Genomic DNA, 27,491 nt, shown 5'->3' with positions numbered 1-27,491 from the left:
GGGCCGTTTTTGTCCAAGAGAAGCTCAAAGCATCCCTGGGTCGGAGTTTAATATTCTCTACCTGCTGCTGTAGACAATCCCTACTACCATGACCCTCGGTGGGTGGGGTTCACATCTGGAACTGTAGGCTCCAGTCTGCCACTCCCTGGACAAAGGTCTGAAAGTCCGGAGAGCAAGCCCAGGCTGTGGCAGATACAGGAGGGGAAAAGGGAGGTACCCCAAAGGGGAGTATCTCCTCCAATCCTATCTGAATCCTCCCTGCGCCTTGCAGATCCCAGCTGCTCAACTACAGTAAAAACCTTGAAAACTCTTTCCTGCAATTCTGCCCCCCACCGCCCCCCACCCACACCTTGAGGGAGTAAGAGGGCGTGAAAAGAGTTCTGGGTTCAAATCTTAGCTTTGCTACTTTAGTAATATTACTGCTGCGGCTAGTAACAGGATGTCCTCGGGATGGACAGAGAAAAGGAAGGCAGGAGCAGCCTCTCCCATTTCCACCGAAAAGCCTGTGGTGTTCCCGACAGGCACCCAGAAATCTCGTTGAAGACTCTCTCGGGGGTCCCCCAGGAACCCTAGCCGAGGAGCCCCAGCCTCCGCCCGTGCAGCGCCGCGCCCTGCGCGATTCCCTGAGCGTGCGCGCCCCCTGCCGGCGGCCCGATGCGGTGCAGCTCCGGGCCGCCTTATAAAGGCAGCGTGGCGCGCAGCCCCAGAGCGAGAAACGGAGCCTAGCTGCACCGGGTGACAACGCTGAGCGGCTTAAGATCTCCAGGAGCGGCTCTCCAGGAGCGGCTCGCCATGGCTGGCCCGCAGCAGCAGCCCCCTTACCTGCACCTGGCCGAGCTGACAGCATCCCAGTTCCTGGAAATCTGGAAGCACTTTGATGCAGACGGTCAGTAAATCTCCCAACTTCTGGGTCCTTTGACCCCCCCGGGGGACCTGAGGTTGGCAAAGGGGTCAGGGGCATTGCTTAATGTGGGCAGGTATGCTTTGTCCCCCAAGAGGTTTGTTCTGGTGGCAGAGCCTGCTGGGGTCTTGAGTTTGGGAAACGCCCGGGCTGGCCTGGCGACAACTGTCAGTAAGTTTTCCCAATGCAGGGTGCCCAGGACCCACGTTCTGAGCAAGTCGGAGCTTTCCCCGAGAGGAGGCCTGGGGGGTCGGGGGGAAAGCTCCCCATGATTCCCCTGCCTCCTTCCCCACCTTTCCTTTCAAGCTGTCTCACTGCCTCCAGCCCTGTAGCCACAGGTCTCCAAAACCCACTTATTTCTCCCCTCTTGATCCTTACCCTCATCGTCAGTACGGACGATGGGGAAAGCTGGGCATCCTGAAGGGAAACTCAGGAGCCTCCTCTGAAGCTGGGGGGCTGGCTGGCCAAGAGCAGGTGTAGAGAATGGATCTGGGGCTCTTAGCAAACCCGGGATGTCTTTACCCATTTTCCAGCCCCACCAGTATGTGGGTTTCCCAACTACAGAGCAGCGGGTGTGGTAGGGAGGCTCCTGGTGCTAGCCCCCAGCCTGCTGCCTGGTGGTAGAGACTCGGGTACCTTGAGTGACTGTCTGTGGATGGGGGTGATTATCTTAAACACCCCAGCGACCAACACTTTGCTCTACGTGGTCTTCACAAGACCAACCCAAAAACTGAGGTCCGGGTGAATGGCTTTGGAGGTGGCTCCCACACCTGAGATTCCAAGTGTATAAGAAGAGCACACACACCACCACCCCAGCCCCTCGTCTCTCCCCTGCCTTCACTCCCAGTTTCTGATATTACTGGAGACTTTTCCATCACTAAAAAAAAAGGGGGGGGGAAGCCATTTCAATTCACCCTCCCATGCCCTGGTTGAGGCGGGCACCCAGAACACACTAACATCTCAGACCTGTTGGCAGGGTGGTGGCTAGGGACTCTTATCCTGAGACAGAGAGAGACAGGGTGGGAAACAGTCTTATCAGCTGGCAACTCCAACTCCCTGGATTCCCTCCCTCCTCTCTGAATCCCCTTGGCAGGGTATGAAGGTGGGTGCACAGAGATCCTCTGCTCTCAGTGCTGTGGCAAAGAAAGGGTTAATGTCTGAGGCTGCCAGTAGGTGAGGTTTCCTCTCCCTCCAGGCAACTGAGAGAGCTGAGGACTAGGTATCTGTCTGTCTTCCTGGGGTAAGACAGTCATCGGCCTGAGAATTACTAAAGGTGGTGGCTCAGTTGCTCAATCTGAAAAATGGGGCCAAGGAGGGAGGGGCTGCCTTTCACTTCCCTGCGCCTGCTGCCCAGGATGGAAAGGGCTCCCAGAGCCTTGCAGCCTGTCGGCACTGCGTCGTTGCATGGGACATGCTTTGGCCAGTGCATCTGCACCAGAGACTTGCATGAGTCAAGGAAAGTTACCAAGCTGTCAAGGTTATGCCACTGGCCAGGAGCTAGATGAGTCAGCTATAAACAGCCGACTCCAAGTCCACTTTTCCCTGGGGACAACCAGTAGCCCTCTCAATCATCATGAAAACCTTATATTAAGATCTGGTCTGAGACACTGCACTTTTTTAAAAAATGGTTGAGCCCTTTGGAGTCCCACTCTGAGATGCTTCTGGGCAGGGTCCCCTTGTGCAGATGAGGAGGCTGATGTGAGACTAGCGTGGTGATGTTGGCTTCACCTGGGGCTCATGTCCCCATTCAAGGGGACTCCTCCTGGCCTAGGAAGAGGGGATTTTTCTACAGTGTAGTACTATCCCACCAAAGATCCTCAGCCCAGCTTTTGAGGTGGTGGGCAATTCTATTTATGGCAGAAAGGGACCCTTGGACGCATCCACACACCTCCTCAAGAAAGTCCCAAGCGGGACCAGAAATGAAAGCGATGGGACTCTCAAAGTGCGTATGTGGACAGGCTGGAATTCCACTGAGGAATCTAGAAGTAAGTTTGGGGCTGCCTTTTTTTGTACCTTTGTGGTTGACCCTCTCCTTGGCCTCTTGAACACCCCAAGGCTGCAGGTGAGCCCAGCTCCTCATCACCTGAGCTGCTCTGGCCCTGTTTGAGGCTTTCTCTCTCTTACCTACCCTGCCTTCTGTTTGCAACTTAAGGATCCGTTGCACGAGGTTTGCTGCTCAGTACCTTAAAGACCCCTGGGAGACTCCACAGCTCACAGGGTCCCTGGAGTGAGCTCACTGGAGCCCAGTTAATGACAGGCACCAGGGAGAGGAGTCACCTCCCTACCATCCCAGACTCTTGTAAACAAGGAGGCTTTGGAAAAGACCTTGACCCAGCGAGAGCAGGGCTAGAGGAGGGGACTGGGAGTGGGGGACCCTTACTCAGCCCCTCTCAAGTCAGAAAGAAGAGGCACTACCTAGGCCTCTTCATCCAAAAAAAAAAAAAGTGTTTTCAAAGAAGTCACTAGGGGTGGGGAGGGGAAGAGCAAGCATTTGGGGGTGGGGGCTGGACAGGAAGGGGCCAGAGATTTCTTCTAGTCATCTATACAGCCCCAACTCTCTCTCGTTGGCCACCCAGGGAGCCACTGGTCTCTCTAATGCAGTATGGGGCATCATTGAGGGGGCAGCCAAGCTACCTCATGCCTCTGCAGGCTCTGGGGCTTCTTCTCTACACGTCACCTCCACACTCCGAGAGACACAGTAGCTGAACTCTCCACTCTGTTGCTTCCTGACCATTTTGTCCGCAATTCTTTGACTCTATAAGATCCAAGTGACCGTGAGGCCTGGAAGCACAGGCCTATATATACCCTGCTGCTCAGGATGAAGAGTGCAGACTCAAAGACTGCCTGGGTTATAGGATGAGCTTCAGGCCAGCCTGGGCAACTTGGTGAGACTCTGTCTCAAAATAAGAAGCAAAAAGAGATGGTAATGAGGTTCAGAGGTGTACTGTTTCTCTAGCACATGCCAGACTCTAAGTTCAATCAACAGCAAGTCAGTAAGAAAGGGGAGAGAGGGGGGAGGGGAAGAAGGAGAGAGAGAGAGAGAGAGAGAGAGAGAGAGAGAGAGAGAGAGAGAGAGAGAGAGAGAGAACCAGGTGGCTGAGGGTTAGATGCCCAAGCCAGAATGTAGTTCTCTGTGTAGTTCTGACAAACACTACCAGGCTCCTAGTCCACTGACAACCTGTGTGGAGCCAAACTGTGGCTCAGGAGAGAAATAGAGGGGCTCTTGCCAACCTTCTAGAAGCAATCAGAATGCAGAGGAGAAAGAGGAGTACTCTCCCAGGAGCAAGCCGACATCCGTGGACCAAGAGAGGCACCACTTGGTCCGAGCCTCTATCCTATATAATACATAGGATAGATGTTATGTCCTACGTATAATATAAGATCTATGTAACCTAAATAGTATAGTATATGGGTAGAAAAGTGTACAAACAAGAGAGTCTATTAAAGGAGTTATTGAAACTAACACCCCCCCCCCCGTGGATTATATTCAGCCCCACTGTGGAATAGTACACGGCCATCCAATGAGACTGAGCCTGTGCGAACACGGGAAAGCACCCCCAAAGGTGCTGCTTTTAGGACTACAGTAAAACACAAAGAAAAGCTGATTTTACTATGTAAGAAGGAAAGAATCATACGGACATTTCCTATCCCTGAAGAATGTACACCTAGCTACAGATACGGAGACCTATTTGGAGTTTCCTGGGCTTTGTCCACTCTCAAATAGCCTTGGTGAGCTAGCTTCACAAAGCCTTCCCCAAGGACTGAGTCTCGTTCCTTATCTGTGTGGGACTCAGCGGTCCCCTACACTGAGGACTTTGAAAGTTTACAACAAAAAGGACCGTGCAGTACTGAGGAGATCTCTGCTGGGCTCTTCTTTCCCTCCTAAACCCAGTGGCTCTAACAGAAGTGTCCTGCAAACACGCACACCACTGAGGACCAGAACCAGCTGCCTCGGCAGACCCTCCCAGAGCACCCCACACTGCCGGCTTGTTTCTAGTGTGAGGTGGGGAGACTCGAACAGTGTGTCCTGCCAGAGACTGGAGAGGCCTGAGAAACAGCATGGGGAAAGAGAGAAGCTGAGGGTGTAGGATTCCATCCCAGCAACACACACACACACACACACACACACACACACACACACACACACACACACACACAATGACAACTCCAGGGATGTTAAACGGGCAGGCTTGTGAAAACAAGGTACGAGATGCACAGTAGACGTGAAGTATTGACATGCTGACTACTATGTCTACGATTCAACAGAACTGCTGTTCATAAACTCATCATAGACCCCTGGAAACCGCAGGGGGAGGGGCTGTGGAGACGACTTCATGATAAAGTGTTGGCTTTGCAAGCAGGAAGACCTGAGTTTGATCCTCAGAAACCACACTAAAACAAACAAAAACAAAAACAAAAAACAATGAATCAGAATGGTGGTACACACTCGTAACCACAAGGTGGTGATAGAAAGATGGGACCCTGGAGCTCCCCGACCAGCTTCAGGTCAGCAAGAGACCCTATCTAAAATAAAAACAACAAAACAAACAACAACAAAAATATGGGTGACACCTGAGCAATGATCCCCAAGGCTGACCTCTGGCCTCAGCAACACACAACACACACATTGGGTCTCAGTGCATCACAGTCAGTGGGATCGAGATCTGGGGACCAAGGCGTTGTATGTTTGGAGATAGCTTTGTTCTACGGTAGTGAAGCCCTGTAGACATTTTGGCAGCGATATATCAGCACTAAAGGCTCGTTGGGAAAGCCTCTTGCCTCGGTTGGGGCAGCCCCTGTGGTCTGCCTGGTCCCCTAGTTCCTTTCACCATCACCCTCATTGTTTCCCTAACGGTTCCTTTGGTGTGGCGCGTACACAGTATATCAGCTCTGAGCCACAGATCCTCTGGGTAGCCATCACCTTGCCTCCTAGACTGGGATTGCACCAGCCAGGAGTAGGGAAGCTGTGTCTGTGAAGAGCTGGGGCTCCCCAGAGAGGCAGCTAAGGAGCACGGCTGAGGTGATGTGTTTGCACCCACAAGATACTTCAGCTGGCCTTGCCCAGGCAGCCACCAACCCAGGGGCTCTATGTCCCTCCCTGGTTTCATCTTGCTTATTCCCACTCCAGGCATAGGTACTTTTACTAGCTAAGGCCCTTGGGGAGGTTGCTGGGGCTCAGGAGACCCCTCAGGGAAATCTTCCTCAATTCCCACAGAACCAGAATTAATAGAGCGGGCGCTAGACTCTTCAAGAACAGCACCTCTGCTGCACTTGGCCGGCTGGCATCCCTCCTAGCGGATTGCATCAGACGCCCTCCTGTGCCCAGCCAGCCCCATCTGGAGCCCCAGGCTCTGGCCTTCTCCCCTCCCCTCTGGCTCTGGGCAGTCTTACCTCTTGCTCAATCTGCCCCTTCCTTCTGTCCTCCGCATGTCCTGGGACTCAGCCCAGCGTCAGGATTGCCAGCTGTCCACAGGTTCAGGGGACCCATCCTCGCTCCCGAGTCCCGTTCCAAAGTAGCCCAGGCCAAGAGCAGATTAAAATGGGAGTATCCATGCATTCTTCCAGGAGCTGCAGATCTGGGGCATCCCCCCCCCTCCCAGAAGCCACTAGGAGAGGTATGGGTAATATATGCATGTGTGTGATGGATAGAGAAATCCAGGCAGGTACAGCTAAGGACAGACCTTATCCCTGGGATGAGCAGAAGGAAATTGTGACCTCTGTTAGCCACGTGATGGAAACCCCCAACAGCAAGTCCTCTTTTCCAAGGTGGGATTAATCACACCTGTCGGTTTGCGTGGCAGCAGCCTAAGCCAGCAAGGCAGCAAGCGGAAGGTCTTTGGAAATGGCCAGGGCCTGCCACGCAACCTGCCCGGCAAGCCTCCCAGGCACACTTAACTGCATGAAATCAGAGAACACCTGAGGCGTGGGTAAACAGATCCGTGGGCACCACACCCAGCGAGAGATTCAGAAAGTTGAGGGAAGGGCCTAGGATTCTGCCTCTTTTGGGGGTGGGGCTTAGGAATTAAACCTAATACCTTACATAGGCTTTGTAAGCACTCTACCACTGAGCTGGATGCTGCTCGGATTCTGCATTTCTAACCAGCTCCCGGGTTACCACCAGTCCACATACCACGCAGGAACAGCCAGCTCTTCCGTGGTACTCTGAAGTTACCAACACTCAACTTTTCACTTTAACAAGACCCCCAGGTCGTGGCTACCCACCGCCGTGTCTGAGGTGTGCTGCCAGCCTTGGGAGCTCGGAAGACACCCGCACCCCATCAATTAAATCAGAAAACGTGTGTAGAGCAAGCCAATGGCGTTGTCAAAGCTTCCCAAGCTTCCAGTTGAGAACCAGCACTCTAAAGAGAGCGGCAGTTGTCAGGAACCCTTAGGGCTGAAGAGGTGAAGAGATGAAGAATGATGCCTTCCATTTATAGGAGATGTTCCATCCTCCAGAATGTTTCCAAAACATTACCTTGTATGGCTCTTGTGATGCATCTATAGAGTAGAAAGGGTTTGGGCAGTTTTGCCCACCCGTGGGAGAAACTGAGGTACAGAGGAACTGACTTGTTCTAGAGCAAGGGGCGGCCTAGAAAGCAGTGGTACAGTCCCTCCGCCTCCTTGGGTACCTTTTGCCTGCTCACCTCAGAAAATCTGTACATCCAAACCTCAGGGAGGAACAAATAAACCTTTCTGGGGTACAGCATCCTTCAGTCAAGAATTTCCAATCCTCTGTGGTCAGATTCATGATAATGAAATGTTGTCTGTCCTTAGCTTTGGGGTACACAGTGGTGAAATATGGAAACATAAGTAGGCTCAGGAAGGCTGCAAGGCCCCCAGCTCCCTCTCAGCTCCCCTCCCTTGTGTTCATGGTTGGAAGGAAGTTACAAATGATGGTTACTATGGTAACCACATCTGTATCAATGCCCATCCACATGAGATTTGCTTACCCCCCACCCCCAACTGTAACAAGGTCACAGAAAAAGCAAGCCTCTCGCCCAGGGTTTAAAACTTCCTAGAAGGATGTTGGCCAACTGCCCTTGTACCCCAGCCTTCCATGAAAGGGCCTGCTAAATGATGGGTGGGCGTGGCCTTAGAGAGAAGGTCTGTTCTCCCAGTGGCAGAAACCCTTCTTCTGGATCCCACCGGTGTGCCCACTTCTCACTTCTCACTCTCTACTTTCAAGGGCTTGTCTAGCTTTTTCAAGGCTGGTCCCACCCCTGTGGACCATTCTGTGCTCTGTGGAAACAGGCCCAGGTCTGCAGCTTGGAGCTGCTGCTCAGTTTGAAACATAAAGACTCATTGCACGGAGCTAAGTTTTGTCCTTTTGTTCAGGCACACAGGGAGATTCTCAGCATGCCCCAGCAGGTGTGCGGGAACTCCCTTGCTGCTCTCTGGATCCAGGGAGGGGGCTTCTTTGCACAAAGCCACCCTCTCCACTCCTCACTCCTGGCCCCCTCTCCCTGACCCTGAGTTTACTCTTCCTCTTCTGATTGCCTGGGACTGCTCAGAGAGTTCTTTCTTGCCCATCCTGCTCCCAAGGCCCCTGGGAAAATCACCTCTGTTCCATTACATCATCAATTAGTAGTCCAAAACCAAAGTGTTCCTAACCACGGTGGTGATGACGATTGACACATTTTGTTTCCTTTTGCCGTTCTTGGTTTGTTTGTTTGTTTGTTTGTTTGTTTGTTTGTTTGTTTTTTCCCAGATAGGGTCTCACTACATAGATTCAACTAGCCAGTAACTCACTATGTAGCTCAGGCTTATATTGGCAAAGTTAGTGGCCCTTCTCATCAAGGGCCCAACTCCTGATCCTCCTGCCTCAGCCTCCTGAGTGCTGCTGGGGGGCCAGCACCATACCTGCAGTGCTGGCGCTGTGGAGGCGTGTGTGGGCCAGCACTGAAAGGTCATTGTTCTTTGGGTGCATCTGTCCAGCAGTCACAGGAAGAGGCACTGTCATTGATTATTATTATTATTTATTGTATCATTATTCTCATTTTATAGCTGAAGAAACTGAGGTCCGGGAGGTGATGCTTAGGAGGAGAAACAGTTGTTGACCCCTAGAAGAGAAGGGCCAGCCCCCTCTGCACCAGGTAGAGGACCTGGAGAGGTGGCAGAACAGCACAGGCTGTGTGAATCAGGGCCCAGATCAGGGCTTTTGGTAAGGGGTGCTATGCAGAGCTGAGTGAAGGCTCTTTTCCCTCGTGTGGCTGCCTCTTATTCCAATTCCCATCAGCCACCTTCTAATATTCCCAGGAAACACACACTCACCCATGTACCTGACTTGGGCTCCTGGCCCAGCCCCTGTGTCCTCTACATCATGAACCTCAATTCATGTTCATAGTAGTAGCTCTAAGTCCCCCATTCCACCCACCCCGGAAGCTGCCGATGGTCTCAGAGCTGAGCTCAGCTTCCCACCACACTGCCTAACTCTGAAAAGCCTCCCAAGAGAAGAGCGCAGAGACTAAGGCTTTGTGCTCTTAGTCGGGGGGAAGCTGCACCTAAGCAGTGGGATAACTATCAGGTCACAGCAGAAAAAAAAAGTCACTAGGTTCCAACTCAGCGGACAGTCGCCAATACCTCTGCTTCTTTGTCCAGAAAGCTCCAGTTCCCCCCACCTCACCCCAGCCGGCCAACAAGCCCCACCCTCTTGTGAATTTCTGACTCTCCCCAAGAACTTTGTAGAACATCCTAGAAGAAAAGACAACTGCCTCATCCCAGAGGAACCCAGTAATCACCTTTCTTTGCAGACAAACATAAATGCATAATTCATCTCATGCAATTCTCTCTGCACGATATTTATTGAAGCATTTTCTCCAGGAAGCATGGCCTCCAAGGTTATTTATTTGGGAATTAAGACCTCAGGGGCACTAGGAAGAGAGGCAAGAATGATCCTCCGGCCCCATGCTACCCAGAGAGGCCAAGGCAAATGCTTCTATGTTGTTCTTTTGTTAAGTCTGCAACTCCACATGCCCTTGAAGAAAGCGACGACCTTCTTAATGATTCAAGTTGGACTCCTCTAGGGGGACCTTGTACTCCTGCTGTCGATCAGATTTGGAACTTGATTTTAGTGGTTGACTAACATTGCCGTACAGGGAAATCACCTGGGAGCCTTAAAAAAGAAGTCACAATCTTAGTTCACACCCCAAGTGTACCAGAGTGTCTAATGGTGAGAGCCAGACATCCATATTTTTTTAAACGATCCTCAAGAGACTCCAATATGCAGTAAATTCTGGAACCAATGCCTTAGTCCTGTCTGAGTTCCCTCCCACAAGTGCTAGCATGGACCAGTGACCTTGGCTGTAGACTCGGCTCAGCACTAGTGCCTGGGTCATTCAGGCTCCAGCTCTAAGAACCTATATGAGCTCTCACTGCTCATGTGATCTTCAGAGAAGTCAGGCTTTGACGTTCAGAGCTGGTTCTGGACATTGCACTTTTCCGTGGGTCCTTTCCCATCTTGTACACAGATGCTGATGACTGGGCTCCCACAATACCGATATTTGTGACACCCTCATAGTAGACTGTGTGGTTTGCATACAGAACTCCCACTTAGCAGCTGGGGAGGCGGCTGCAGAAGCAGAGGACCAGAGTTGGATCCCCAGCTTTCACAGCAAAGCCACATGTGGTTGTACTTCTGGAACTAGAACTTGGCGGGAGAGACCGGCAGATCTCTAAACTCCCTGGCTAGCTGACCAAGCCAAAACAATCAGATCCAGACTCAGCGAGAGTCCTTGCCTCAAAAACTAAGGTAGAACATGATAGAGGAAGACACACAACACTGACCTTTTGCCTTCATGGGTACACACATGGGTGCACACAACCCACACACACTTTCATAAGCTCATGCGCTCTCTCTCTCCCCGAAAATCTCATGCAAGCCACATGACTATAATCTTACCACATGGAAGGCAGAAGCAATAGAGTCATAAGTTTGAGGCTGGGCTGCACAGTGAGACATTATTTCAAACAACAGCAAGCAGGACTGCTTAGTTATAATAAGCCAGTCTGCAGAGGAAATGGGTTAAATCATTTTCTTCCATGGTTCCCTTCTGTTTCTCAGGACGGTCATAGCATAGTACAGATTGGGGAACCTAACACAACAGAAATGAAAGCCTTTCTAGTTCTCGAGGCTGGAAGTTTGAAATCAAGCTGTGTGTGTGTGTGTGTGTGTGTGTGTGTGTGTGTGTGTGTGTGTGTGTGTGTGTATGTGTGTGTGACATGTGCACGTGTGTGTGCATGTGTGCTTTGGGGGGAGAGAATCTGCTGCGTGCCTCAGCTTCTAGAGGCTGCAGCAAATCTACACTAGTCTTTAGCTTGGAAATACGTCACTCTGATCTCTACCTCTGTCTTCCCTGTGCCTTGACACCTGTCATAACAAGTGACATCTATGAAGATCTTCCTTCCAAATAAAACCACACTCTAAGGTTCCAGGTGGATGCCGGGAGAATGCTCTCCAACTCTCTATACCTTCTCAACCCCAGAAACTTCTTTCCCCGCCCCAGGCCTGCCCCCTGCTGACAAGCCTCATGCAAACCACACTTCTCGAGGGATCTTCAGCACTCAGTGCTTGCTCCTGAACAGCAGCTGCCTCTGCCAGCTGACCAGATGTGCACTCTTCCAGTGTTCTGCGGCTGCTGGCTGAATATTCCAAGGACCCTCGTTACTCATCTTGCACATATACCTGCAAGCGTCCTGAGGATAAGGACCTGTACTTAACACAACTGGCCAAGATGCCTGTTTGCAGACTAGCAGGGCAAAGTTTTCCACAGAGTTCGTGTCTTCCTCCTTCCCCCGTCTTACTATTCAGCGCTAAGGTTAATTCTTTTTTGTTTGTTTTCATCTGTCATTACAGGAAATGGGTACATTGAAGGTAAAGAGCTAGAGAACTTCTTCCACGAGCTGGAGAAGGCAAGAGAAGGCTCTGGCATGGTAAGTGTGCACCCCACTCCCATTTGGGGGGTTTTCTGTCATCTTGACCTATCTAGGCTTGAGACTGGTCTGTCTTGTGATGCCTCCAGTCGGCAGACCTGGGGTCTCTCTGGTCTTGACATTTAAGATCCCCTTATTTGTAAAGATATAAAGAAAAGCTAGGTTTTCCCCCAAGAGCACCTCATTTCAGTCTCCTTGGGTGTCATAGAGAGATAACCATCATGAAAGCCAAGAGTTGATGAATCCCCCAAACTGCACAGGTATGTGTTTATGTGTGCATGTGTAATCTTTTCCTGGGGACAAAGTCCAGAGTCTTGAGGGTTTATAATTCAAGATGAGGTTCTCAGAAGACCTCAGATGCCTGCAATCTAAATAAAAATGTCTCGGCCCCCACACTGTTGACATTGAGGCTGGACAATTTTTGTTGGGAGGGACGTCTTTACATTGTAGTGTGTTTGGCCAAATTCTTGCATCCACCCATGAGATAGCCAAGTCATGGCAATAAACATGTCCTAAGTTGGAGGTGATGGTGAATAGCTTTAATCCCGGCACTTGGGAGGCAGAGGCAGGTGGATCTCTGAATCTGAGGCCAGCATGCTCTACATTGTGAGTTCCAGGTCAGCTACATAGGGTGGCTCTCTCTTAAAAAAAGATGTCCTAGACATTATCAGATGTCACCTGGTGGAGAATGGGGAGCAGAATTCAGTATTCTAGACCAAAAAAGGCTGGCTCCTCTGTAAGGACTTGGGAGAAAGCTGAGGGCTTCTCAGAAGCCTCTCCTGAGCCCTGACCATACTGTCTGCCATTGGTATGGAGGAGTCATGAAGTCTGAACTGTACACAGTGACTCCAGATCATGTCCCAGTCCCTATGATAGGAAAGTTATTTCTTCCAGTACCAACCTGGCCATGCTGAGTTTGCTAAAACCTCCTGGGAGAGCCATGTGAAATATCAAAACACTAAAGTGCCTGGAACTGGTTTGTTGTGGCTATGTCTAGTCTGGAATATATAGAGCCCACTCCCTCCTGCGCACTCCCCCCCCACCCCCGCGCTCCTTTGAGGGTCTCTCTCTTGTCTCTTGCTTCCTGCCCACTGTCTCATTCACTACTAACTAGTAAATCCGGGATCTCTTAAAAGAAACTTGCTGCATATGAGCTCCAGGTTCAATGTGCAGCAAAGTATCCCAGCAAGAAACATGTCAAAGCCACAGGCTTACGAGAGCTGGAGGTGATGCATGGATGTGTTTATCAACAGTTCTTTCACCATCCCTCATTAGTGGGATGATGTGAGCATGGGTTACAGGAATCACAGCTTCAAAACCGACCCTGAGATCAAGGACTATGCAGAAGAATGTGTTTAATCGAGAGTTTCAAATCTAACGATCCTTTTCTTAGTCATTCTCTTCTTCAGCTGGCATAAGGGTGGCTGACGAGTCTGTCCATAACAATCCCAACTGCCGTCATCTAGGACTGGTAGGAAACACTTGGACTTTGGGAGCTGGAGCTAGGCTTGAAATTTCTAGCTATATTTACCTGGGTGATCTTGAGGAAAGTCATTGCATCTTGGATTCCATTTACATATGAGGATGCAGGGACGACTCACCCACTGAAGACCATGATAAACCTCTAATATGTTACCTGCATTTATGCTAAGTACTTGGCATCAAACCTTACATATTTGTAAATATAAATGAATACTGACTGACAAATATTAGTAAATGGAGATCAGATTCCAAAGGTGATACAGAAGGAATCCAGAAAAGCTCTCAGAACTTACAGAATTTCTCTTGGGCCAGTTCCAAGAAGCATGAAACCCCAGTGGAAATCCCAGGTAGTTGAAGTAGAAGACCAGATGTGCAAGGGGTGGGGGCTTGCAACATTGACTGAAGATAAGAAAGATCTCCTTGGTGCAGGTGATAGCTCAGCTGCACCTCAGACCAGGGAAAGGTTCCAACTGTCAGGAGACCACTGTGTTTAAGCTGAGGGGTGATGGGCCAAAGGAACTCTTAATAGGTAATCTATTTTTCTATACTTAGAATAGTTGAATGGAGGATTTAAATTTTCCCTCAGCTGCGTGATGTCCTCACATTCCTTCTGACATGCAATCAGATAGGAACACTGCAGAATTTCGAGCATGTCTCTGAAGAAGAAACTGAGTGGTTCATTTTGTATTGGTGGAGTGGTTCAAACCTACTGTGGAATAATGCTTCGAATTGGGTTATGCTAAAAGCTGTAACTCACATCTGAGTGGTGGGAATAAGTCCAAACCCCTTATTGTGGTTTGACCCATCTCAAAGGTCAAAGGGTGCACCGAATCACGTGGTACAGAACATGCCCATGTGTCCTGTCTCCCTTGATAATCATGTGACTGAGATCTAAGGCAGAGACTGGCCCTCTGAGCTCTAGCGCCTCCGGTTCCTGAACCACATGTCCAGGATGTGAAATGACTCCCAGTCCTGCTTCCCGGACAGCCTCGCCTCCACATAACCTGGCAGCAAGATCAGCCTCCTTTCTCTGTCCACAGATGTCAAAGAGTGACAACTTTGGGGAGAAGATGAAGGAGTTCATGCAGAAGTACGACAAGAACTCAGACGGGAAAATTGAGATGGCAGAGGTGAGAGCCGTGGAGCCGTGGAGCTGGCTGAGGGCCGTCATCCCTGTGCCTACCCCACGCTCGGGCACAGCCTGAAACATCCCCAACCAAACAGAACATGTGGCGCTTTCTCTGTGTGTCACTCAAGGAAAGAGGGAGCAACAGGCATTGCAAACGTGTGATAAACCAAGCTTAAGACAGTGGGAAGACTGGTCAGCAGGAGTATGCATGCCCCACCTAAAGGCACCCCCAAATCAAACTTAACATGTATTTTACGTGGATCATTTACACGTATAACATACATTCCACATAATTTCTACACGCTTACATATACGCACATGCACACTCATACATACTCATGCTTACACATAAATACGTATGACCACTCTGATGGTTGGTTTGTGACCCGTGGTTGAGGTCAGTATGTTGGTGGTAGCATGAATTAGAGCCTAGCTCTTCCAGGATATATTGGTTCAAATGCTACCATAGACCAGGTGCTCTAGAAGCAAAGCCTGAGACAGATACCTGGGTTGTGGCATGCTGGAGAGAATAGGAAGAGAGGATGATTGCCAAGGGCAGAGAGAGAGGTAAGCTGGGAGGCCACCTCTGCCTTGGCCTGTCTCAGATAGAACTCTAGACTGTGCCATAGATTGTATTTCACCTGGAGGCCCATGTCAGTAAGTCACTGGGTACAGGCTGGTCCCTCCAAGGACTGAGGGAACCATAGACCTTCCCTGGTGGGGCAGCTCTGGTTGAGCTGAGGGCGGTTTGCCCACTGGGGAAGTTGTGTCCTGCAGGCGGTCGCCCTTCAGGCTACTGAGAATTGACACCATAACCCAATTTAAGAGGCTGGGCATGATACACGGGTCCATGTTGTAAATCTTGGGGTCAGAAGACTTTTTCAAGGATGCTACTAAAGGAATAAGGCCACTGTCAGGGTTGGCTCTGGTTCTGCTTCTCTTGGTTTTTCTCTTGGCTCTGTCCCCTGCTCCAAAAAGCCATTGCCCCCCAACCCGCCCCCCCCCCCTGAATCTTGGAGCCAGATGGCTGCAGACATTCCAGAAATCATGTCCAGATACAAGCACGTCTGTTCGCGGACATTATCCCACTTAAAGTGCAAGGAAACCTTTCCCACAATCCACAGCAGCCCTCCTCTCACTTCTCATTGGCCAGACAAAGTCACATGCCTACTCCAAAGCCAATCACTAGTGAGGGGAGTGGGATTCTCTCATGTAGGGGAGTTAAACCAATTTGCCTTAGCCCAGGCATGCTGGGAGAGAAGCAAGGCGGGTGGAGAGCAGTTAGGTGGACTGCCAGCTGTGTTGGATACAAGGTGGGTATCTGCAAATAAAAACAAAGAATGAAATTGTTAAAGTATTCATTTGCAGTCAATAAAACAGCATCCTTTTGGGATGTTACCTTCTTCCAGTGTAGACTTGGGACCGTGCCGTTACCATCAAAATCAAGGTAGCTGTAAAGGCTTCCCTTTCCTGAAGTAAGGCCCACCATCCCAGGCATCCACCCATCTACCTGCATCAGTCTGCACCTTTGAAAAGGTTTTAAACACTTGGGGAGGATCATCCACTGAGTGTTCCTTTTAGTCTGGATGGCCACATTTTAAAGGAGTGCTCTTTCTTTCTGTCATGCTGTCCCTCGCCGTAAAGACTGGGGTAACCCAGGATGTCTTCTTAGAACCTTCTATCCCTTACAAGGGCTGCCAGCCCCCTGTTCTCAAGGAAGGAAATGAAATAGAGCACAATGTGATTTCCATACCGCCTGTCGGCTGGCCATTTTCCAGCCGTCCCGTGGGAAAGCCTGCTCTGTTCCCCGAGGCCCCCTCTCATCCTGATGTGGTTTTCTGTGTTTCCCAGCTGGCGCAGATCCTGCCGACTGAAGAGAATTTCCTTTTGTGCTTCAGGCAGCATGTGGGCTCCAGCGCTGAGTTTATGGAGGTGAGCTTTCTCTCTGCTCGCGGGGACCTACCTTCCTCTTGTATTCCTGCGCTAACACCCTCCGCGAGTCCCTGGGAGATCCCAAGTCCCGCAGGGCTCTACTCCCTGAGGTGTGGTCCCTGTACCGGCAGCGGCAGCAGTGTGGCCTGGGTCCTGGGAGACTCCCTGCCACACTGAAGCACGACTCAGGCCTCCATAAGATCTCCAGGTTGGAAAGATCCAGTTCTTAGGCTGGAAGAGTCACTCTTTTTAGCACAGTTTGCCCAAATACCAGATATGGGTTTCATTTCATGGTGCTTTAAAGGATTTGCTCCGGTATTTCTGAGGTGGCGAGATTCTGTAAGCCCGTAGTGGAGGTTCTGAATTCTGTTCTTAGTTCTTTTGCCTGTGCTGAAGAAAAGTGTTCCATCCTTAGCATGTGTCAGGGGGTGTTGTTTGCAAGGGTCCATGTTTTTCTGTCCATAGAAAATGGATATGGGGCTGAAGATGCAGCTCAGTGGTGGAGTACTTGCTTGCCCAGCATATGCAAAGCCCTGGGTTCCAAAAGGAGAAGCGGGAAGGGAGAGGAAGGATGGGGAGAGGGGGAGGAAATAAAGAAAGGAGAAAAGGGAGGACTGTGTCTACCACTTTCCTTCATTTATGGAGATGTGGAGATTGGTCTCCATTCCATCTCTGGTCTGGGAGTGGGGATGCAGATAGCTTTCAAGAGCCAGAGATGCTTAAAAAGAAGTGTCGTCCCCCCAACACCCCTCCCCCCCCCGTGTGTGTGTGTGTGTGTGTGTGTGTGTGTGTGTGTGTGTGTGTTTCTCTCCACGTGGTTGACATGATGCTATATTCCTGCATGCTTTTACCCTTCTAAACCCATGAATATCTGCAGAGCCGGCACACCCCCACTCTCACACACACCTCCTGGGATCCCACCCCCCCTCCCAGAACCCAGCCTTCCTGGGGTTAGCTAGTCTTTCCATTCTTAGCATCTGCAAACATGAAATGGTCCCTCAGAAGCCACGAAAGGCTTGTGTTCCCCCCATAGACTGCATCCTGCACAGCACAACACTTAACATCTAATTTTAGGAACACCTCAGGACTTTTTGAGATTCTACAGAGCCCAGGTCTCTTTAACTCCTTTCCACGAATGAGAATAAGGACACCTTGGTGGATAGACACACTGTTGGGAAGGGAAAGGAAGTTGAGAGCTTAGAGCCCAGAGTAGAGGTGGGCTGCGGGGGAGGGAGGGCAGACCTGCTGCGGGAATTGTGGTCAGAACAGCATCTGGACGTTTTGCCCTGCAGAGGACTGGGTGGCAGCTCCCCAAGCTGTCTAGAGTGTGGATTTGCTTGTGTTTCATAACTTGAAGAAACCAAGACTAATTGTCCTGATATGCAGTGAAAATCACACACACACACATACACACACACACACACACACACACACACACACACACACATACACACACACACACACACACACACACACATACACACACACACACATAAAAGAAAGACCCTAATTCAGTGGTTCTCAACTTTCCTAAGGCTGCCACCCTTTATATAGTTCCTCATGTTGTGGTGACCCCCCACCACACAATTATTTCATTGCTACTTCATAACTATAGTTTTGCTACTGTTATGGATTGTAATAAAAGTATCTGATTTATGCAGGATATCTGACACGGGACCCCCAAAGGGGTCGTGACCCACAGGTTGAGAACTGCCACCCTAACTTGTTCCTAAGTTCTAACACTCTTGTCAACATGAGATGCACCGATATAGAGGTGGCGTGTGCCAGAGGGAGAGTGTAAGGAAGAGATTTGACCTTTCTGTCCCCTCTCAGGAAACCCAGTGTGGCTGGTGTTTGAGTGTGGATTTGGAGCCAGGGATATGATGGGCAGAAAAGTCAAAGGGACAAAATTTGAAAGAAACCTAAAAAACAAATCTGAAACACAAAAATAGAACAAAGACTTAGGGGAACGGGGCTCCCTGGGACTCTTTGCCACAGACCCAGGCAGTTCCCTCCCTGCCCTCTCTCCTCATCCCCTACCTGATGGTTTCAGAGCATCTGTATATGGGGCCACATGTTCTCAGGACAGGGTAAGTTACCTGTTGCTATGTAACAAATTATCCTCCCCTTCACATTTAACACCTTAAAGCAACACAAACTTGTTATCTGTCAGTGTCTGCGTTGATCAGCGTCCCAGGTGGCCCTGATCTAAAATGTCTCATGAACTCAGTCAGGATGCCAGCTGGGCTGTAAAGCTGGAAGGCTTGACTGGAACTGGAAGACAGCCCATCTCCATGGTGGCCAGACTCTTGTGTCGACCCGCTGACACTGTCTCTAGGAAGGAGTTAAAGAATGCTGTTGCTGTGGTCAGCAAGCTGGGCCCTGGTTTTTACAGCGTTCTAATGCCTTGACCAAATAAGAAACTCAGAGCAGAGTTGGGAGGAGGGCAGGCCTAGGTCACATGCTTACTCTGGAATTGGGGGTCAATATTCCTTGAACCATATGTATTGAGAGTGGAAGATAAGTGATTTTCAGAGATGGAGGAGGGGGCTATAAGAAAGTAAAGGAATGTGTAGAAGTAACTGTCTTACTAAATAAGAAACACAGAGCCAATGTAAAGATAAAAGCCCAAGAGGTCAGAGCTAAGAGCCTTACCCTTCCTGCTTCAGCGATCCTCTTTAGCCAAGAAAGACCTACTTCCTGTGTGTTTGTCTTTATGTAGACTTTCTGTTCTGCCTTCTCATTGGTTGTAAACCCAACCACATGACCGCCTCGTCACTGCCTGTCTGTACAGACCTCCAGGTCTTCTATGGTTGGTATTGAGATTAAAGGCATGTGTCTCCATGCTGGCTGTATCCTCGAACACACAGAGATCCGCCTAGCTCTGCCTCCCAAGTGCTGGGATTAAAGGCATGCACCATGAATGCCCAGCTCTGCTATGGCTTACTATTAGCTCTGACCCCCAGGCAACTTTATTTATTAACATACAAATAAAATCACATTTCAGTACAAATAAAATATCACCATAGGAATGGCATTTGGTGGCCTTGTCAAGTCTGCATCATCGTTGAGCATGGCTACTGAATACATAATGGAGGGATGGAGGAGTGATTTACAGTAACCAAGCCTGTTCCTGCCCCTTCCAGAGTTTTCCTCATACCCCTGCCTCATTCCTCACTCTTCATCAATAAAAGGAGACCTCAAACCCAAAGCAAGCCTAAGATCCATCAGGTCCTGTCACATCCCCGATCAAAGCTGCCTGCTTAGCACTCAGAAAAAGTCAACCCTAGTTACAGCATGTTCCAAAAGAGGACCCAGAGGCCAGTGGAATGGCTCCATGGGTAAGGGTGATTGCTGCCACGTCTGATGACCTGAGTTCAAACTCCAGAGCCCACATGTTGAAAGGAGAAGACAACGTCTACAAGTTGTCTCCTGGCCTCCACAGGCAGGCAGTGCTGTGCACACCACACTTCTCCCAACACACAGAACAAACAGTAAACACAAAAGAGGACCTAAGCCTGTAGCAATCAAGTAAGAGATCTTGTCTAGGCAGTTTCCCCTTTTTCTGTGTAGCCTCGACTGACAGACTCGTCTTCATTTCCTTCTCTGTGGCATTGAAGGGACAAACTAAGCCACCTCCATGTCCTGTGGTAGAGTGAGGACGCTAACATCCTAAAACACCAAGACCCGACCTGTCCCCTTACAGAGAATGGGGGAAAGGTGGCAGGGTTGATAGGGTTTTGTGACTGAGTTGACCTTCCCATTGCAGGCTTGGCGGAAGTATGACACAGACAGAAGTGGGTACATCGAAGCCAATGAGCTCAAGGTATGACGGATGGGCCTGAGGGGTCCAGGGGAAGACATGGAGAATGAGAGTGAGGCCAGAGTCTTGGTGGACCTAAAGAACCAGGGAGGAAGGGGATGTTGGGTGAGGACCACGGGTTTGTGGTCTCCTAATGGTTACTGGATCCTGGCACAGATGTTGGCCTGGTTCAGAAGTCCTGGGCCAGCAATGGGGAGCTGCAGGACCAGGCATCCACCCGGACCACACTCTGCTGCCTCCTAGGGTCCAAGAGTGTACCCTTGAGGAAATTCCAGAAGATTGGCGATCTAACTTAAATGTTCACCCCAATTCCTCTGGGAAATCGGTGATCCTTGGGCACAGCTGTGCCCTGTGTACTGGGCTCTGAGGGGGAAGTCAAAGCCAGTCTTTATTATCTATTCCACGGGCAAGGTTGTATGTACCCAGGAGCCACTCCGAGGCCTTTATGGTCATACCACAAATAATAAGGGGTTAGGGAAGTAAGAGAAATGTAAGCTTTGTGTTGGTAGAGCTCAAAGATGAGCTCTGATTGTCTAAACAAATACATAAGTGAACGGATGAGGGGCTGAGTGAGCAAGTCAGGCTCTGAAGAAGCCTTTGGTGTTCCAGGGGTTCCTGTCCGACCTCCTGAAGAAGGCCAACCGGCCCTATGATGAGCCTAAGCTCCAGGAGTACACCCAAACCATAGTAAGTGTTGCCATTGCCCCTTCTGGTGTTGGGCATGGGGCCCTAGCCCAGGGGTTCTAGTGTGCAGGGTCCTTTCCCCGCTGATGTTTCAGGCCTATGTGCAGTGACTTGGGATAGCAGGTGTAAGTTCATAGCTGTGTACATCCTTGGCGTCCCTCGCTGAGTTGACTCCCCAACCACAGTGATATTGGGGTAGGGGGTTCTCTGTTTCTATGGGAACTGATCGAGCTCCAGGAGAAGATGAACCTCGAGAGGGTGGGCCTGCGGTGACGGCAGTTGTCTCTCCTCACCCCTGGAAGGGAATAGAGAGCTGGTGCTGAATCCTCACTGTCTCCCCCAGTGACTGACTTAGGCCTCGCTGATCCCTCGCTTCAAGTGACCCCAGTGGAAAAGATGGCAGGTGGAGGCCTCACTTATGTGAGAAGGTCAAGCAGCTAACCCAGTCACCTCTTTCTGTTCCCAACAGCTACGGATGTTTGACTTGAACGGAGATGGCAAATTGGGCCTGTCAGAGATGTCCAGGTGAGTACCTTTTCACCCCTGGCGTCACTTTGCAGGCTCCTGTGCTGCCGTCCCTATCTGAGCCCAAAGCAAAACCAGCTAGAACTGGAAATCTTGATGCCACACTTTGTCCTTTTTATTATTTACTTACTTACTTACTTACTTATTTAATTTATTTTTTTTAACATCCAAAACAACTCCTGACTATAAAGTGCTCAGTGATTGTTTCCATGGCTACAGATGCTGCCGCTCCATCCTGCTGCCCATCTGAGCGGCTGCTGCCCATGGCATGTCCTCTAACCTCTGCTCTAATGTTGTCGTTCCAGACTCTTGCCTGTACAAGAAAACTTCCTGCTGAAATTTCAGGTACCGACGTCTCTTTGCTTTCTTTTGGCTCCCTCCCTTCCTCTCATCTCTCCGAACTTCAGCCTTCTGGCCTCCTTTGCTCCAGCGCACACACACACACACACACACACACACACACACACACACACACACGCACACACGCACACACACACATGCACACGCACACACACACAGAGTCATGCAGACTTACATGATTTCTTACACATTTTCCCTGACTCTCCCACACTTATATTTTGGGGTTTCGTTTCTTTCTCTAATTCCTTGGTCTTTCCAGGGTATGAAGCTGACCTCAGAAGAGTTCAATGCCATCTTCACATTTTATGACAAGGTGAGAGGGAACAGCATGGGGTGGAAAAGCAGAAGCCCTGTCACTGTGGTGGCAATGGCCAGAATTCCTTGGTCGGCGGGAAGAGACTTGCTTCCCAGAGGGGTCTCCTAGATTCGTGGTTTCTTTCTTCTGTTACGCGGGAAGACAAATGGCATTCTTTGATTCCTGACTTACAGGAGCCCACAGATTTCATTTCTTACAAATGGAATAGAAAACAGTTTTGGGGGGCTGTTTGTTTATCAGTTAAAGGAGGAAGGCTGTGCTCAGAGTAAGGGTGTGGTCATCATGTGGCAGCAGAGCTGGGGTTTGGCTGCTTCGGCTTTTCATTTTTTAAAAATTGATTTGGTTTCCATTTTGACACAGGGTCTTGATCTGTAGCCCGAGGTGCCCTCAAAGTCTTCATCCCCCTGTCTCAGCCTGTTGAGTGCTGAGATGACAGTCTTGGAGGTGTTTATGTCACCATGCATAGTTCAGCCCGTTGTTTCCTGGGACTTCAGGAGTGAGAATCATCTCCTACCCCCGCCTCAATCTCAGCTGTCCCCCTGCCCTGGTGGCTCTGGTGGTCTCCTTTATAATTAGAGAGTTGGAGGTTGACTTAACAGTTAATTCAGTTAACTTTAAGCTTCTGGGACCTCATTTATCTCACAATGCACATAAGAAACACCCCCGGAAAAGGAGACGAGGAGTTTGTACTGAACGATTGACTGGTGTTGATAGAAAGTGCATTATTTTGTCCTTATGTGGTCTGAACATTTCTCTTTGCACAGAGAAATGGGAAGATTAGACACTCCCTCCAAACACACACACACACTCCTCTCTCTCTCTCTCTCTCTCTCTCTCTCTCTCTCTCTCTCTCTCTCTCTCACACACACACACACACACACACACACACACACACACACACACACACACACACACCAGCTTTTGAAATAAAGTGGGGGAAAGAGCTGTGGTCAGAGTGCTTGGGGGTTGGAGTTCAGAGCACCGTGCTGATAGCTCTCTGCTGCCGCCCTCAGGACGGAAGCGGCTACATTGATGAGAATGAGCTGGACGCCCTCCTGAAGGATCTGTATGAGAAGAACAAGAAGGTGAGGAACTGAGGAACTGAGCCTGGGGTGGGGGGTGGAGGGATATGGGTCCCAGGGCTGGGAGAGGTTGAGAATGAATTCTCTCATCTCTGACCTGCAGTGACAAGTCAGTGGCAATTTGTGGGCTGGGTTGTCTTTTTCAGGTTGATTGATTTAAAATACACATAACAAAGTTCATCACTGTAACCATTTTAAAGAATATTGGATATATCTGACACATCCATCACACTATGTGAGCAGCACCATGCCTGTAACTCTCATCCTGTGAAGCTGAAATCCCACACCCATAGCAACCCAGCTCTCCCATCTCTTGTGCTGGGCTACAATCTGCATTTGCAGATTTCACTGCTGTGGGTACCACAGAGAAGGGGAATTATATGGTTACTTTGTGGTTCGTTTCACTCGGCATGCTGAACTCAAGGCTCGGCCATGATGGAGCACGTCAGAATTCTCCTCCTTTTAGAGCTGAGTGATAATGACCTTCTGTGTGTAAACCATGTTGTCTACCCATTTGCCACCTACGCCCATGTGTGTTGCTTCTGTGTGCTGGCTGTTGTGGGCGATGATTGTGTGAGGCGGTGGCAATGTTGATATAGCCCATCCTGTACAAGTACCAGCCAAAGGGCCGTCATGGAAGACTTTCAACACAAAGAGAGAGTTTGGAGGGCAGAAGCCAGCAGGGGTAAGGACTGTCCCAGATTCATTAACTGCAGAACCTAGGGCTGGGGAAGAGGCTAGAAGGGAATCACTAAGGAGTTTCTCTCAAAGCAAAGGCCGAGAAAACCAGCAGTTTTGCGCCTGGCGCTGCCTCTTTGGAATCCTCCAGAGCCCTCCCCTGGTCTCTCCCCAAACCCTGGATGGGAGGGATCAGGTGGGAAGGCGACCAGAAGGCTGGAGTCTGCTGCTGCCTTCCTTCCCTCACCTGCCAGAAGATGGCTTCCACACAGAAAATGACTGCTGCTTTCTTTAATTAGATGACAAACGTTCTGTAACTCCCAGAGCTGTCCAACTGCCTTGGCTGCCAGATAAGAGCTAAATTTAATGCGCAATTTCAAGACAAAATTCACTGCAGCCTCTGGGTCCATTTGTCTCTCTTTGCAAGTGTTTTTCTGGTCTTGTGGCTTCGCCCTGAGTATCAGCCTTCGTCGATTTCATCCTACATTTACATTTTAATGTAAGTGATAAGGATTCAGATGGTTCCTGGGAAGAAGAAAGCCTTTGCCAGAGCCAGCATTAGAAGTCAGTAAACGTTTTTCCTGACACTGTATCCCAACAGAAAATCATTTATGTGGCCATATGTGCTCCCGTGAATATTAGGAAGCTGAAAGAAAAACCATCTTTGACTTGAATGAAGCATAATTAGTCTTTATAAGGCCATGCCTAATACTTGAGGCTGGTAAACGCTGCACACATGCATTAAACCTCAGAGTGACCTGCAGTTCGTGGTCCTCAACTCAACGGGCTCTCTCTTAGTTAAGAAGAAGCGAGCATTGAGCTGTACAGGTTGGCCCCAGATGTGCAGACAAAAGCAGAGTCGCGTGCTAGGGTTTGGAAGCAACTTTGAAGGTTGGAGAACAGGGTGATAATAAGACTGTTGAGGTGGGAGCCTTCCACGTGTGCCAGGCCCCAGACTTGGCACCTGGGCCTTAAGAGAATGAATCAGCAAAGGGAAAGAGCTGCGTGACTAGATTTCAGCACCTGAGCTAGGAAGGAAAAAGGCCATCTTTGGTGAGCTCACATAGCGGGTGCAGCCTCCCTTAATGGCGCCTGCATGGGCTGTGATAAGGTTTCTGAGCAGGTTAGTGCTGGAGGCTCCTGAAGGGACAGGCTGAAGGGACTGAACTTCAACAGTTCTCAGCATTCCTAAGACTGGTAGCACCCTAAGGCCTTTCCCAAGTTTTGAATAGACCTTCAAGACATAAAAATTAGGCTGTCTCTCCTGTCATACTTCCCCCTGAAAATGTTTTCAAATTTGGGGTTGATATGACCTCCCAAAGGGGGTCCCTTCCTTGATTCCTAATTGAGGCACATACCCTCCTCACTGTGTATGTGACCTCTCCAGGAACTTCACAACTTGAGGGAAGATGTCCCCCAATCTAGAGATGCTTGCAAAATGCCTTTGGTTGGGGGCAGTGGCATAAAACTAGGACTCGCTGACTTGAGAGGTTGTCTCCGAACTACCTAAGAAAAGCACTGACAGTTGAGCCCCAGGAAAGAGGGACAGAACACAGGTAGACAAGGTAAGTAGGTAGAGTTGGAGGCTCCAGGGACTGAAGATATTTTTGATGAGGTGATCCAACCTTTTAGTGAGTGGCTTAGCATCTATCCTTCCATTTTCTCATCAGCAGAATTGAGATAAGGAACCATCAACCCAAAGGTGGAGTGTATTTTTAAGGTGTCTGCCAGCATTTACCACAAAGAAGAATGAGGAAGAGGATGTAGCTTGGGAGTACGGTGTTGGCCTAGCATTAGGAAAGTCCTGACCCTAACCCCAACAATGCAAAATAGTAATAATACTCAGGAGGAGGAGAAGAGTGGAGGAAAGGGGGAGAGAGAAAAAGAGCAGGAGAGGAGAAGATAGAAGAAAGAGACGGCCATTTCCCATTGCTATGGTGACCCGCTGGCCATTTGTATCTTAGACAATTATTGTAAGATGCCTGTTTAGTATAAGGACTATCAGGTGTTGGTCCTGTTTGGTTTTGGCCTCCAGTGTATATGGACCATGGGCATTTGTTTATGGATTCTCTGCCTTAGTGGTCCCCAAGGACCATAGGAAGGCAGGGAACAAGAGAGCTGGTGAGCTGTGTTGCTAGAGGAGACAGAAGATAAACAAGCCCTCCTTGTTTAAAACGGAGGCAGCTTAGGGACATATGATCCAGGGGGCTTTCCTGACATCATCTCCCGTTACCTGCAGAGACCCATGTTTGCCCTGAGTAAATGGAGTTCTAAGGAGGTGGAGGGGTAGATTTGAATCATACAGAGGCCATAACTGTCACCACGGTGGCCCCCCTTCCCTGAACAGCTCAGCACAAGTGCTAAGTGTATTTATCCCCCCACCTGGCCATCACCATGCCTCCTTGAGGCAAGGATTGTTGGCGTTCCCATTTTACAACTAAGGCCGCTGAGCCCCGGAAAGGTTGACTCCTCCCAACAATGCAACCAGTAAGTGAAAGAGAGGCTGGCTCTAACCCAGGTCCGCCTGACTGCAGAGTCCATGCTCTTCTGTCCGTCTAGGCTGCTCCCCCTAGGGAGAGATGAAAGGAAGGTCCACCAGTGTGTTTGTGAATGTATGTGCGGCAGTGAGGGGGGCGGGGGACTCCTTTGGGCGAGGCCGCGCACTACGCCTGCTCTCACCTCTTTCTCCCTCCTAGGAGATGAACATTCAGCAGCTCACCACCTACAGGAAGAGCGTCATGTCCTTGGCTGAGGCCGGGAAGCTCTACAGAAAGGACCTGGAGATTGTGCTCTGCAGTGAGCCCCCCATGTAAAGGGGTGAAGGGACAGGGGCTGCTTCTGCACCTCCCCCAAATCCCGCCCCCCTACCATCCTGTCTCTCTGACGCTCCTTCCCAGACCTCCCTCCCCCCGCACCACCACCCCTGTAACCTGCACACACCAGCCTGTGGGGCAGGAAAGGAGAGCAAAATGGAGAGCTGGAGAGTGGGTGGCTGATAGCGTTGTTCCTCGGAGCTGCACCAGCCCAACCCCGGCCGGATGGACAGTTCTGCTTGCAGTGGGTCACCAGCCGCGTGGGTGGGGGGTGGGGGCACAGGTGGAGCTTCCCTAGCCTCTTCGCCGTGATGCATGAGCTCCTTCGCTGTATGATTTAGGCTTCTGAGTCCAACAGAGTGGACTCTTTCCTCTTGCTGACCCCCTGCCCTTCCCCCGGGCCACCACCAACCCCCGAATTTCCAGGTTCTGCCCACCAGCTTGCTAACGATGTAGCTGTCTCCTCAGAGTTCCTGTGGTCGAGGGCGACCGCCCTCTTGTGTTCTTGGCTCGTGTGTTCCTTTCATCCTTGGGTTTCCTGTCTTCTTGTTTACCAAAGAAGAGTTTACAGATATAATAAAGTGGAAATGTTCTGCCGTGGACACCCGCCCACTTCTTGTCGTGGGCAGCATTTCTCCGTGACAGAGGGTGGGCCTGCCGCAGGGATGGGGAGGGCACCGAGGCTACCTGATTGGGGATTAGGACCCCCGAGACTCAAGGGGTGTGTGGGGGCACATGCTAGGAGGATCGGGAGCTCAAAGGTATCCTCGGATACACGGCAAGTTCGAGGCTAACCTCACGAAGTGAGGCTGCGGCGGAGGCGGGTCAGTGGGCGAA

The 27,491-nt window shown here is 50.2% G+C and overlaps 1 protein-coding gene across 1 annotated transcript; it reads left to right on the top strand.

The window, feature by feature from the left end:
• Positions 1-674: 674 nt before the first annotated feature.
• Calb2 (calbindin 2) lies at positions 675-27,256 on the top strand. The gene is made up of 11 exons (XM_006974111.4): positions 675-886; positions 11,754-11,830; positions 14,353-14,442; positions 16,293-16,373; positions 20,143-20,199; positions 20,806-20,883; positions 21,350-21,405; positions 21,711-21,750; positions 22,025-22,078; positions 23,095-23,166; positions 26,538-27,256. Exons 1-11 carry the CDS (start codon positions 793-795, stop codon positions 26,652-26,654), a joined length of 816 nt encoding a protein of 271 aa, XP_006974173.1. The 5' UTR covers positions 675-792; the 3' UTR covers positions 26,655-27,256.
• The last annotated feature ends 235 nt before the right edge of the window (positions 27,257-27,491 follow it).

This window comes from Peromyscus maniculatus, chromosome 5, assembly GCF_049852395.1.
Source record: "Peromyscus maniculatus bairdii isolate BWxNUB_F1_BW_parent chromosome 5, HU_Pman_BW_mat_3.1, whole genome shotgun sequence".
In the NCBI taxonomy this organism is placed as follows: domain Eukaryota; kingdom Metazoa; phylum Chordata; class Mammalia; order Rodentia; family Cricetidae; genus Peromyscus; species Peromyscus maniculatus.
Note: the sequence above shows the minus strand (reverse complement) of the source record. Positions and strands in the feature narration are given on the sequence as shown.